We start from the raw sequence: 12728 nt of genomic DNA on the forward strand, positions 1-12728 counted from the left end.
CAAGCAAAACATAACACCATACTTGGTGGAGAAACCCTTGTTGGCAAGCACAGATGTAAGACGTTTTTTGTAGCTGGTGACCAGGTTTGCACACATGTGAGGAGGGAGTTCGGTCCACTCGTCTTTACAGATCTTCTCTAAGGCTCCGTTTCCACTTGTGCAACCTGTCCTGCGACTTAGGACTGCAAAGTCGCAAGACAAGTCGTACCCCATGATATCCAATGAGTATCGTTCATATCTGTGCAACTTCAAGTCACAGCAACTTCAAATTAATCCCTGACTTTGAGGGACTTGAGGTCCATAGACCCCTGCCTTCCCACAATGCAATTCGCTGTGTGCTAGCAGCCAAATGTTATGCTTGAGTGCTGTCATAGGGGGGCTAGGGCGTGGCGGGATGTAAGGACTGACTTTGGGGAAGTCTATTTGTGATTAGGCCTTTGCAGAGAAATCTGCAACAACTGAAAATATAGATGGGAGTAGAGCTGGCAGACATACAGTAGGTACAAGAGGGCAAGTTTACAGCAGTAATGACGCAGGGGTTATTTTAGAACAGGTTCTTGTTTCTGCTTATTTAAATCCATTTTGTGCTTTAAGATAGTTCTACTGCTCATAATTGACATGTTATTATTTATTAATATATTTTTTGTTCCTAGGGACAACTATTGATTTTAGTCATTGCACTGTAAATGGGAACGAGTCAAAACAGCTGTGTGTGGAAATGGACAATGATAACAATCCCAGATTCCCAGAGTGGATCACAATCCCACTTGTCTGTATCTACATGCTCTCCACCAACATCCTGCTTGTAAACTTACTCATTGCTATGTTTGGGTAAGTTAACAAAAAGAATAGTCTTCTATAAATGTGTTGCCCATAAGAACCAATATGTTAAAATATTATATTGCCACACTTTCCTGATCTCTAATATCCATCTATCTCATTTCAGGTTTTGTTAATTAAGCATATGGTGAGTGGGTTGAGATTTAGTTTAGAATTTGTTTTTTAAAGACAGTAAAAATACACAAACTCTAGGAGGCAGTCAATGGTGGGATCATGTGGCAGTATTTTAAGCATAAATTCTAGGTGAAGTAGATGACTTGTGGGGAGCTACGGCAGCAGTAAACACTCAGAATCCAGAGGCAGTGACAGAACTGTATTGTAGTCAAAGTTCAAACAAACACAACAACCCTACCAGGTGCACTCACAGAATGTTGCAGCAAACAGTAGGTCTCGGAGGCACAAACAGCGTCTGTCTCGAATGCAGCCTGGCCAGTTTGTGGCCAAATGAGGAGGATTCCAGGAAGCATAGTGTGTCCCTGCTCTTTTCCCTACTAGTTTGGAACCTCTCCTTACCACTAATATTGTCGCTGAGAGACAAGTGACCTGTCCCTACACTACCCACTCACGAAGTGCGTGCCAAGCCAGGGAGCAAGGGTCTTTAAAGACTCTGCCTGACCCAAGATGGCCACCAGAGTCTCATGGGATGGCAGCATCCAATCAGATAGTGTCCCCTTGACCGAGGAAACCATAGAGAAAAAATATTTCTCTTTACTTCCTTTCCCTCTGCAATGCCACTGCAGTTGAACACCACCTGCAGTGGAGAAAGTAGACTGCACCTGCCGACAGGCTGAATCCCATTACGAATTGTCAGATCACTGTGGGAGATGCATTTTTAGCAACATCAACAAACAGCAGCAACTCAAGATATAATTTAAATCCACAATGCTGATTGATTGACCAAGTCCTCAGTAGGTTGAACGGAAAGAAAAGATCCAATTCCCCCATGGACACGTGGGAGAGTTCCCCGCCATCAGAATGTAATGATCAGCCGACAGCACTGATTGTTCGGGAAAAACTCAACAGCCTTATTGTATAGATCGACTTCTGTACAACCAGCCTGCTGAACCATCTGAATTTCAATCCATGTATGGGCCGCCTTTGGTGACATTACTTGTCAGTAATGAAGTATGTTCTGTGTCATGCGGGCCACTGAATCCTGGAGAAATCTTCACTATAGAGATGCCCCGTCCTCTTTGTCTCTAAATTTCTGGCGCTACAGGGGTTAAAGAGGAAGTAAACCCTGATGGGTTTTACGTCCTCTTTTTTCCCCTGCAAAGTAAAAGCATAATGGGCTAGTATGCATCGCATATTAGCCCATTATGTGCCACTTACCTGCAAACGAAGCCCGCAATTTCCCCACTGATGTACGCATCCATCTTCACCCCTCTTCCTTCTGGGGCCATGGACTCCGGCTCTGTGACTGGCCGGAGTCACCTGACGTCACTCCCGCGCATGTGTGCAGGAGCCACCAGTCACGGCACGAGCCCCTTAGACACGGCACGATCATGCCCCATCTTCAGTGTGCATGCACCAATGACATTGGCGCAAGCGTATATGGTAAATATCTCCTAAACCGTGCAGGTTTAGGAGATATTTACAGTACCTACAGGTAAGCCTTATTATAGGCTTACCTGTAGGTAAAAGTGATGTAACTAGGTTTACAACCACTTTAATAGCTTTGAGCTCTGGGCTGGGCTGCTGTGAAAAAGTTGCATCAGGGACCTGCCTTCTTTTCCCTCCTCATCCTTTGTGAAAAGTTCTTTCATTGCTTTCACTGCATGAAACACAATCTCTGAATGGGGAGAGAATTTGGTGCTTCATCAAACTCTCCCCCATTCACAGATCCTGTGCGGGTCCCCAGGGTGGCTTTTTCATAGCATTGGGCTCAGCCGGGAGTCCAATGCTATTAAGTTAAGAGACAGGAAGAGGACGGGCATCCCTGCAGTGAAAATTTCAACAAGATCCTGCTGCCTACATTAGGTAGTACATACTTCATTACAGGTAAGTAATGTGACTGTACAGAAAAATTGGATATTTGTTTTACTCATCATAAAATCCCTTCTTGAGTTCGTTGATGGACACAGCTCTTCCTTATTTTTGACTGTACAGTTATAGTGCCACCTTTAGGGGTAGTGGTAATATTCCCATCACACACATCCCTGGATCAGGCGCAGAAGTAGCAGGTGCTGCAGCAACATCCAGCTGGAAACTGGAAGCATCAAAGGTCACAAGCAGTGCTGTGTTCTTTTTTTCAGCCCAGTGTTCTACTCCTAAAGGTCAACGTTCATTTTTGCCAGCACACTGCGGATTATCAATGCCATCCGAAAATGTTTTTTTATTTAAGAATGATCACATCACAGAAAGAAAGGTGCAAGGTTTTATAGCCACACAGGACCCCTTTCTCAGGCATGTGAGGGGGTCTCCTCCTCCAGGCAGTGGTACTGCGCTGCTCCAAAACATTGCACCTTTCTTTCTGTGATATGATCATTCTTCAATAAAAAAAGCTTTTTGGACGACATTGATGATCCATGGTGTGCTGGCAAAAATGAACGTTGACCTTTAGGAGTAGGATACTAGGCTGAAAAAAAAAGAAAAATACAGTACCACCTATGAGCAGTCATAACTGTTGGTAAACCCCCCTAGGCAGCTCAGTTCCTCACAAAGCAGTACAAGGAAAAAAACATATTAGAGGGGTGGCTGCTGTACCCTTCAATGAATTCAGAGCAAGGGATTTTACGGCGTGTAACAAAAAAATTCAGTTTTCTCTTTTCTCGTTCATTGAAGGACACTACTCTTCCTTGTTCTTGACCGTAGGGATATCCCAAAGCAGTGCCTCATTGAGGGGTGGGTAACCAGAGAAAAAACACACAACAACACACAAGAACCCCCCAGAAATGAACAAGAGAACTCAAACAGCTGCCTGCAAAACCCTGTGGCTAAAACACACATCAGAAGATGCCCGAATATCAACTTTATAAAACTTGGTAAAAGGTGTGCACAAATGACTAGGTAGCCACCTTGCAAACTTGAGACACAAACGCCTGATTTCGGAAGGCCCAGGAGGCATTATTCACCGTGGGGGGAGTGTCCCGTAATGGAGAAGGGAGAAGCCTGACCCTTAATGGCATAAGCCCGGGCAACAGTCCGTCTGATCCATTGTGAAATAGTGGCAGAGGATGCCTCCAAGCCTTTAAGTGGGCCATCTGCTATCACAAAAAGAGAATCTGACCACTGAAAAGAGGCCATAGCAGACAGATACACACGAACCACCCAAACCACATCCAACAAGTGTACCGCAACCGCCTTAGGATGAGAAGGGAGCGGACACAAGGGCCATAGCCAAAACTGGGCCAGGGTCGGAACCAGTGACTGTAAACATAGGGCGACCAATGCCTCCTTCCTGTCTGCAAGATCCTTGAAGAAATGAGACTCCTTCCCCAGTATCATGGTTATCTTGTTCAACCTAGAGATGGGAGGGTCCACGACAGGGGGAGAGGATCTACTTCTTCAGAAGGGCCTCCTCAAAGGGGTAACATACCAAAAAGTGTTTTCTAACTACAAAAGAATGCCTTGGGCGTTCCTAATCTTTGTAAATAAATTTATCAAAATAAGCATGGTATGGAAAAACCTACCAGTTAGGACTGCCCATAGGCAGTGCTGTGCTCTTTTTTTCTGCATATTGTCCTACTCCTGAAGGTGGTGCTATAACCCTACGATCAAGAATAGGGAGGAGCCGTGTCTTTCAATGCGTGTAAGAGAAAAACATTTAGCTAAACTTCAGCTTTAAGTGTAAATTCATATGGGCATTGGATGCAAATGAGCTTCCATTGCCTGTGTTGTCACAGTAGTGTGCCATTGACTTTTAAATTGCTTAGGAAGCAATGTAACATATAGGCAGCTGTGGCCAGAAGCATTCACAAAATGCTCAGTTAGTTGTGTCACAATACTATGTCCCCCCCCCACCCATCTCAGTGCATTACTTCTGACCTGTTTAGGAGTGGCTTGGCAAGCCTCAGAACCATATACTAAGCATCTCCCTTTGCTGCCCAAATAAATCCAGTCTAAATGAAGTCACCTTTATTATTGCCTGTGGACAGTGAAAACATGAACAGTTGGATTGTGTAGATTGTTTTGGGTTTCCATTTTTACAGTTTTATTTAGTACCCAGTCTTCGAATTCTCCTTTAATGTTTTATTATTTCTATTAGATACACAGTGGGCACTGTGCAGGAAAACAATGATCAAGTGTGGAAGTTTCAGCGCTACTTTCTGGTCCAGGAATATTGCAGTAGATTGACCATTCCATTCCCATTTGTCATCTTTGCTTACTTTTATATGGTACTGCGGAAGATCTTTAGTTGCTGCTGCAAAAAAAAGGCGCCTCCGCCTTCACCTTGCTGTAAGTGACTGTCACTACTTTTTCTACCCGCAACAATATCTGTATAGTAACATTTTTACTTATAGTGAGGAAATATTTATCATTAGATATACTAGTAATGCAGCAAAAACATAATCCTTAAAGTCCCACTATCAGTGCTCTGAATTGCCCTACATATATCGATCATCCCCGAAGGAGCCTCTACGTTGTTCAGGCTTTAGTAATGACTGGCCAGGACTGACCCAAGACTCACTGACATACCTTGTGGGTTTCAGTGAGCTTTAATAAATTGTCAAAGGAAGCCCTGGAAGGAGGGAATTAATTAAAACAATCACAGCAATAACACAATCCTATAACAAAGAGACCGTAAATGCACATGACTACATTATGGACAAAACAAGATTACCACAAGGCCTAAATAAGGGGTATCAAAGTCCCCAACTACCCTACAGTCCAGCTGACATAAATATAACTTGGGTTGTTCCTACAGAAACGTCATTGGCCAAGAGGTCTCTGACCGCTGTAGTCTGGGTCTCCGGCAGTCCCATGACTGCCTGAGACTTTCATGTTTTTTTAGTCCTCCTTCTTTATACCCCGGCACTCCAGGAGAGGTAGTTTCACACTCCCTTGGCATGCCTGGGCTGGGACTACACTTACCAGTGCCCTTTATTTATTTATTTATTTTATTTATTTCAGGTACTTATATAGCGCTGTCAATTTACGCAGCACTTTACATATACATTGTACATTCACATCAGTCCCTACCCTCAAAGAGCTTACAATCTAAGGTCCCTAACTCACATTCATACATACTAGGGACAATTTAGACAGGATCCAATTAACCTACCAGCATGTCTTTGGAGTGTGGGAGGAAACCGGAGTACCCGGAGGAAACCCACGCAGGCACAGGGAGAACATGCAAACTCCAGGCAGGTAGTGTCGTGGTTGGGATTTGAACCAGCGACCCTTCTTACTGCCAGGCGAGAGTGCTACCCACTACACCACTGTGCCGCCCATCACCACTGTGCCACCCCTTGCAAGTCTGTCTAGTCGGCAGGGCTTCCGGTCCCAGCTGCGGTCACTGACAATCCTAATCTCTCTATCCACTCTTCTCCTTAGTCCCTTAGGGTAGGGAAGTGCAGAAACAGCGCAATGTGGGTGGCCTCCTCTCTGAAGTCTGGGCTGTGCTCCATCTGCTCTTTAAAGTGGCAGTGGCTTTATACAGTATCTCACAAAAGTGAGTACACCCCTCACATTTTTGTAAATATTTTATTATATCTTTTCATGTGACAACACTGAAGAAATTACACTTTGCTACAATGTAAAGTAGTGAGTGTACATCTTGTATAACAGTGTAAATTTGCTGTCCCCTGAAAATAACTCAAGACACAGCCTTTTAATGTCTAAACCGCTGGCAACAAAAGTGAGTACACCCCTAAGTGAAAATGCCCAAATTGGGCCCAATTAGCTATTTTCCCTCCCCGATGTCACATGACTCTTTAGTGTTACAAAGTCTCAGGTGTGAATGGGGAGCAGGTGTGTTAAATTTATGTTATCACTCTCACTCATACTGGTCACTGGAGGCTCATCATGGCACCTCATGGCAAGGAACTCGCTAAGGATCTGCCTTAGCGAGTCAGGATTTAAAAAAAAAATTGCTTGTATTGCAAAACGCTCATTAACCGTGTTACTCGCAATCCGAGGTTCCACTGTACATTAATAGTTTTTAAATGTAAAAAAAAAAAACTTCAGAAAACTAGTCCTAGCCATTTTAATGTGCTTGAATGTTTTTGTTTTATTTTCAGCATCAAAGGGCATAATGATTTATAATTTTAGCCTTTGCTGTTAGATTACAACATTTGGAACAAGTATTCACTCTTGTGCAGTATGTCACAGAAGGACAAGCATATTTTATAACAGAATTCAATATTTCTCATTACTGCTTAGTCTATCAGCCATGATATGAATAACCCCATTAGATATTTCAAATGCATAGGCACAATTTCAAATTAGGGACGTTCAAAAGTTTATGCCCCTCTACCATATCTCCCAAAATTCTGAGATAAGAAAGAGGGAACTCTTTTAACTAAAGTATGCTGGCAAAGGACATACTCCTGTTGTGCCTGCAGTTATATAGACCACAAGGGATTTATATGCAAATATGCTGTATTTGGTTTGCAATTATTTAGAAGATGGATGAAAAGGTTAGTGTGGTGAAACACTTTTGGCTGTAAAATTGTCCATTTTTTATGATATGAAAAGGTGCAGGTTACATATTAGGATTCCTTAATAACGGTAGGTTGGATAATTTTTATCGATACCCTCCGTTTGAATTATTTTGTTTGAGGAATTAACGTACTTTAACTAATAAAAAATGATTTGCCTCTGCAGGTAACAAGAAAGAGGATATTGAGACCATGGCATGGGAAGCTGTGATGAAAGAGAATTATCTTGTGAAACTTATTAGCCAGGCACAAAGTAACTCAGAGTGAGTGTCTTCTTGTGGTCAGTGATGGAACAGGCCTGTGGAAAGAAACTGAAGGAACATTTTTATATACACGTAACATAGCTAACCCATGTAAAACTGGCCTTTAAAAATGTCAAAATATCAATCTGCAAATGGAACTAAATGAGCATCTCTATTCATTTGCAGAAAATCACAGTTCTCCAGTTTTTCTCAGTATACGCATGGAAAGTTCTCTTGTCTGTTGAAAATAAAACCAATAATAATCCGCACAATGAGGATTCCTGAGTTGCATAATTATTAGTGGATAAGGGGAATTAACATGCACATTTGTGGGAGGAGCAGAGAACCATGATTTGTCCAATTTGACTGATTCTTTATATTGGTGATGTGTGTAAAGGCTGGGTGACATTACTTGACTGAAACCTAAAAGTGTTTTGTTCATTCAATTTGATAATATATGAAAATTGGCCACTTCTTCAGCACCACTGTCCAGTGGATCATGTTATTGGGAAAGCAAAATTAATAAAATATCTCATATATGTGCAAATTATGGTTAAGGTTTAGATCGTGTTTTCAAAGCCATTAAACATATCCAAACTCCAGAAGGTGATCAATAGTTGGATCCAGGGGCGGGATGTTAGGTATAAAATCTAGGAGTAAATGGCTAAACCCAATTATGAATTGTCATAATTACTGTGGGAGCTGCATTTTTAACACTGTTAACTTAAGATATAGTTTAATCTCATGCTGCTGGTTGGCTGACTGCGTCCTCAGGAGCCATCATGTCAACAAGTGTTCACATATTTTACTTTCCATCCTATTCACTTCATAGAAACTGATCAAGGAAGTCATTTATTTTTCATGCTTATTTTATTAGGTGTAACATGATTTAAATTCATGGATAATCAGTTGCCCGTAGGGGCCTTTATAGTAAAGAATTTAAAGAAATAAAATAAAAATGAAAAAAAAATTCAATAAATAGTATATTTTGTAAATTCATACTTTTTTTGTATTCAGTTTTTGAAAAAGTATAAATTATAATAACCAATGACCCTCCAATTGAAATCCTAATTCCAACCTACAATTCATTTCCATTTCCACATCTTGCAATTATTTGGGGCAAGGCCCCCCCCTTCCCTCATGTACTGGCAGATATAAACCCAACCCACATGATATTTAATGTTCAATGTTTAACGTTCAGTACTGGACTCTGCATCACCAGTTTGTTGTCACACTATAGTGTTGAAGTGACTATTAAATTGTACTGTTCCACTAGCCATATATTGCAGCTGCATTCTCGAGTCTCGTACATGCCGAGTTAAAATATTTTATGTATCTGCTGGGACCTTGTTGGTATGACCTCCACCCTTGAGCTCTCAGACTTGCACAAGAACCCAATCTTTATGATAGGGTCTTCTGTTTCCTAATTTATTTACTGTATAATATTTAGGTTAAACACTGGGAGTAAAGGTGGTAGTATACCCAAGGTGAGCACAAACACCCAAATCTTTAAGGCTGGGAACTACGACAGGGAAACCTCACAACTGAAGTTTTCAAGGAACACAAGAAGCCAATAGCTTTGGGGTGAAGTCAGCTGCACCCAAAATCAAACAATTAATTTAAATAATTGGGAAAAAAGTTAACAAAATGTGTTTTCTAAAGGAAAAGGATAGTAAGCTGTTCATAGACCTAAATGTATTGAATAAATTAATTTAAAGGAAATGTCTACAGGCATACCCCACTTTTAAGTACACAATGGAGTTTGTTTACTAAAGCTAGAAAGTGCAAAATCAGGCTCACCTCTGCATAGAAACCAATGAGCTTCTAACCCCAGTTTGTTCAATTAAGCTTTGGTAATAAAACCTGGAAGCTGATTGGTTTCTATGCAGAAGTGAGCCTGATTTGGCACTTTCCAGCTTTAGTAAATAAACCCCATTGTGTACTTGAAAGTGGGGTATGCCTGTACTTGCAAGGGTGTGTGGTAAACATCATGCTGTTTAAAAATAATGTCACATGGTTTAGACTAGAAGTAGGCTATTGTGCCACCCTCATGTTGTGTTATCCTCAGATCTTCTAGGGCCCAATGTTAAATGGTTGACATTACATAAAATCACAATGATATCACATATGCCAATGGCTCTTTCTTATGTAACGGGGTTATGCTAGCATGGATGAAAAACTCTCAATACCCAGTGATGTGACAATCCTTGTTGGTTAAACAGTGCTTTCTGAATGTGTTGCTGAGATCTGTATGAACAGAACCTCATAGCACCTCATTCTGTGAAGAACTCCTAATAAATGTATTCTTAATATAAGAGTACAATACAGTCTTCTCTGAATTTTTTAAGCAAATACACTTAAAGAAAGAGGTACATGAAAGAATTACATCCAGATATGTCAGGACTTTGACAAAACTGATTTTTGTTTCCTTTTAGGACAGAACACAGATTTAAGCAAATGGAGGCAAAGGTAATCTTAGCATCTTTCCTCTTGCGGAATGAACATATAAGGTGTCATATGTGTACCAGTTTTTCCTTTCATCTATCTATATCACATCTCTTCGCAGCTAAATGACTTGAAAGCATTAATCAAAGATCTTAGTAGCAAGATAAAGTGATGTCCTATACACAAGGGCGTAATATGGTAATGTATTATAAAACTTCAGTTAATGCTTGCTTGTTTATAGTATTTTTCCAGTTTTATTTCTTTAAAATATACACTATGTAAAGGCAACAGTTTATTTTTTTTAGTTTGGATAGAGTTGGATAAAATTTGATCTGCCAAGTTTCTACTGTTGTTTGCGTCCCCTAATGGGGAATTCCATCCCTCTCTCTCTTTGTCCTTTGACTGTAATCACTGAGACAGAGCGCAAGTGGAACTTCAAAATTTAGAGGTGTAATAAGAGCAAGCAGTGAAGGGAAATCCTTCGCTGGGGACAATTGTTCTAATTACAACTATCTAAGAGAGTTCCCCTCACTTTGGAGAGATCTTCTCTCACTTTCTGTTGTGTCCCGAACAACACCAACAAGAGATCTAATTGAGCCTAGGTTCACAATGCTGCAGGATTGAAATCGTGCGAGTTCAGCTGAACTCGCACAATTTCATACCCGCATATCAGTCCGACTTCGAGGGGCGATTTCAGAGACATCTGTACGGGTTCCTGCACAGATATCTATTGAAATCGCACCCGAAGTCGCCAAAAGTAGTACAGAAACTACTTTTGAGAATCGATTCGAACGGTGCCATTGCCTGCAATAGCCGCCGATTTTGGCATGCGATTTGACATGTCAAATCACATGCCAAATCGCATCAATGTAAACCTAGGTTAAGGGCTGGTTCACACCAGAATCAACAATTAAAACTGTAACACCGTTCCAGGTGATCTGATCACTTGACTAAGAATCAGGTGTCGGTCCAGTCCACAAACTTGGTACTTGAAGATATATGCAAAGGAGATGACCACACTCCAATCTTCAGAAAAAATCAGTGCTTTATTTAATAAAATCCACATCAGACATCAAATGTACACGATACATGAGGATACGAGCATTTCACAAACAAATTTGCTTAATCACAACCTTCAGAGCACATGTGAAGTTAACTCTTATATATCCAAATAACAGCTGAATCGAATAAGTGCTTGAACAAGCTTCAAGTGAACTACATATAAGATGTATAAAAAAACAAAATTTGTTTTTTTTTTTATACATTTTATATGTAGTTAACTTTCAGTGTTTTTTGTGTCTGTTTTTCTTACGTTTGTCCAAGGCAGTTCGTTCAAGCACTTATTCGATTCAGCTGTTATTTGGATATATAAGAGTTAAAGTGGATGTAAAGCTTTACATATACCTAGTGAAGTGAACAGCCTCAGATGATACACAGAGATAAAACAAATCTCCCTACATAAGTTTTAAAAGCATATCTGCTGTCTTCAGCTTTATATGTTCTTTAGAAAGTTTAGATTGCGTTAAGAGATTTTCTCTTCCTGTTCAGCACTGCAGTGAAGTCTGGGCATACAGCCAAGACAGCCGATTGGAGGAAAGGCACACACCCCCTCTCCACATAGGCAAAGACTCTCAGAGCTGTTCTGTGAATTGGGCAGCTCTGTGCTAATCTATGTATAGCAACCTCCCATGACACAAATTTCAGGCTGCTTTTATCTCAGTTGACGGAGAACTCGTCAGAAGTTATCAGGCTGATCACAGAAGAACGGAGCAGGAGAAAGCCACGGGACATAGTGCTTTGTAGAGAGATAAGAAAACACTGCAGATATATGTGCCCAGCTCAAATTTAATGAATCGAGTTTACATCCACTTTAACTTCACATGTTCTCTGAAGGTTATGATTAAGCAAATTTGTTAGTGAAACGCGTTAACCATGCTGCTCTTAACCACATGTATTGTGTACATTTGAAGTCTGATGTGGATTTTATGAAATAAAGCACTGATTTTTCTGAAGACTGGAGTGCGGTCATCTCCTTTGCATATATCTTCACACCGGAATCACACAGGAATGCAGTGCGCGTTCCTGGGCAATTCCTGTGCATTCCCCTGTAGTGCGATTTTAAGCCTATTTGCTTGAATGGGCTGAAATCGCATCGTATGGCACAAAAAATGGTGCATGCACTACTGCGTAAAAATATGCCGCGCCTGATCGGATGGTTCTGTGGTACCATGCGACCTAGTACCTGCAAATACACTGCAATTGCGATCTGCATTTGGGGTGCCATTAACAATGAATTGGCACCTGCAGTGGATTGCAAAGACAGACAGCTGCTACTCTATTGTAAATAAACAAAAAATAAAACTGTGTATAATCTTAAGAGTGGCGCTAATCCACACAATTAATTCATAAACCCCTTAATCAATAATTGTGAATATTACTCTATATGTATTTTAACCTGGGAGACAGGTAGCAGGTACAAAGCTCCCTGGGATGAGCAGTCTTTCAGGCACAGATACCAGATCCAGTGAGGTAGTGACAAACAGTGCGGTGTTTATTTGTGATATATACAAGTTTATATACAGGTGCTGTACAGGGTTCC

The 12728-nt window shown here is 41.0% G+C and overlaps 1 protein-coding gene across 1 annotated transcript in view; it reads left to right on the top strand.

Moving 5' to 3' along the window:
* TRPM8 (transient receptor potential cation channel subfamily M member 8) overlaps positions 1-12728 on the top strand; it is a 167000-nt gene that overhangs the window by 139206 nt on the left and 15066 nt on the right. Inside the window, exons 22-26 of the mRNA XM_073634952.1 lie at positions 654-831; positions 5048-5238; positions 7609-7705; positions 10120-10153; positions 10251-10327. Coding sequence (XP_073491053.1) covers positions 654-831; positions 5048-5238; positions 7609-7705; positions 10120-10153; positions 10251-10301 — 551 coding nt within the window. The 3' untranslated portion in view covers positions 10302-10327. The remainder of the gene's footprint in view (positions 1-653; positions 832-5047; positions 5239-7608; positions 7706-10119; positions 10154-10250; positions 10328-12728) is intronic.

Source organism: Aquarana catesbeiana, linkage group LG06 (genome assembly GCF_042186555.1).
Source record: "Aquarana catesbeiana isolate 2022-GZ linkage group LG06, ASM4218655v1, whole genome shotgun sequence".
Lineage (NCBI taxonomy): Eukaryota > Metazoa > Chordata > Amphibia > Anura > Ranidae > Aquarana > Aquarana catesbeiana.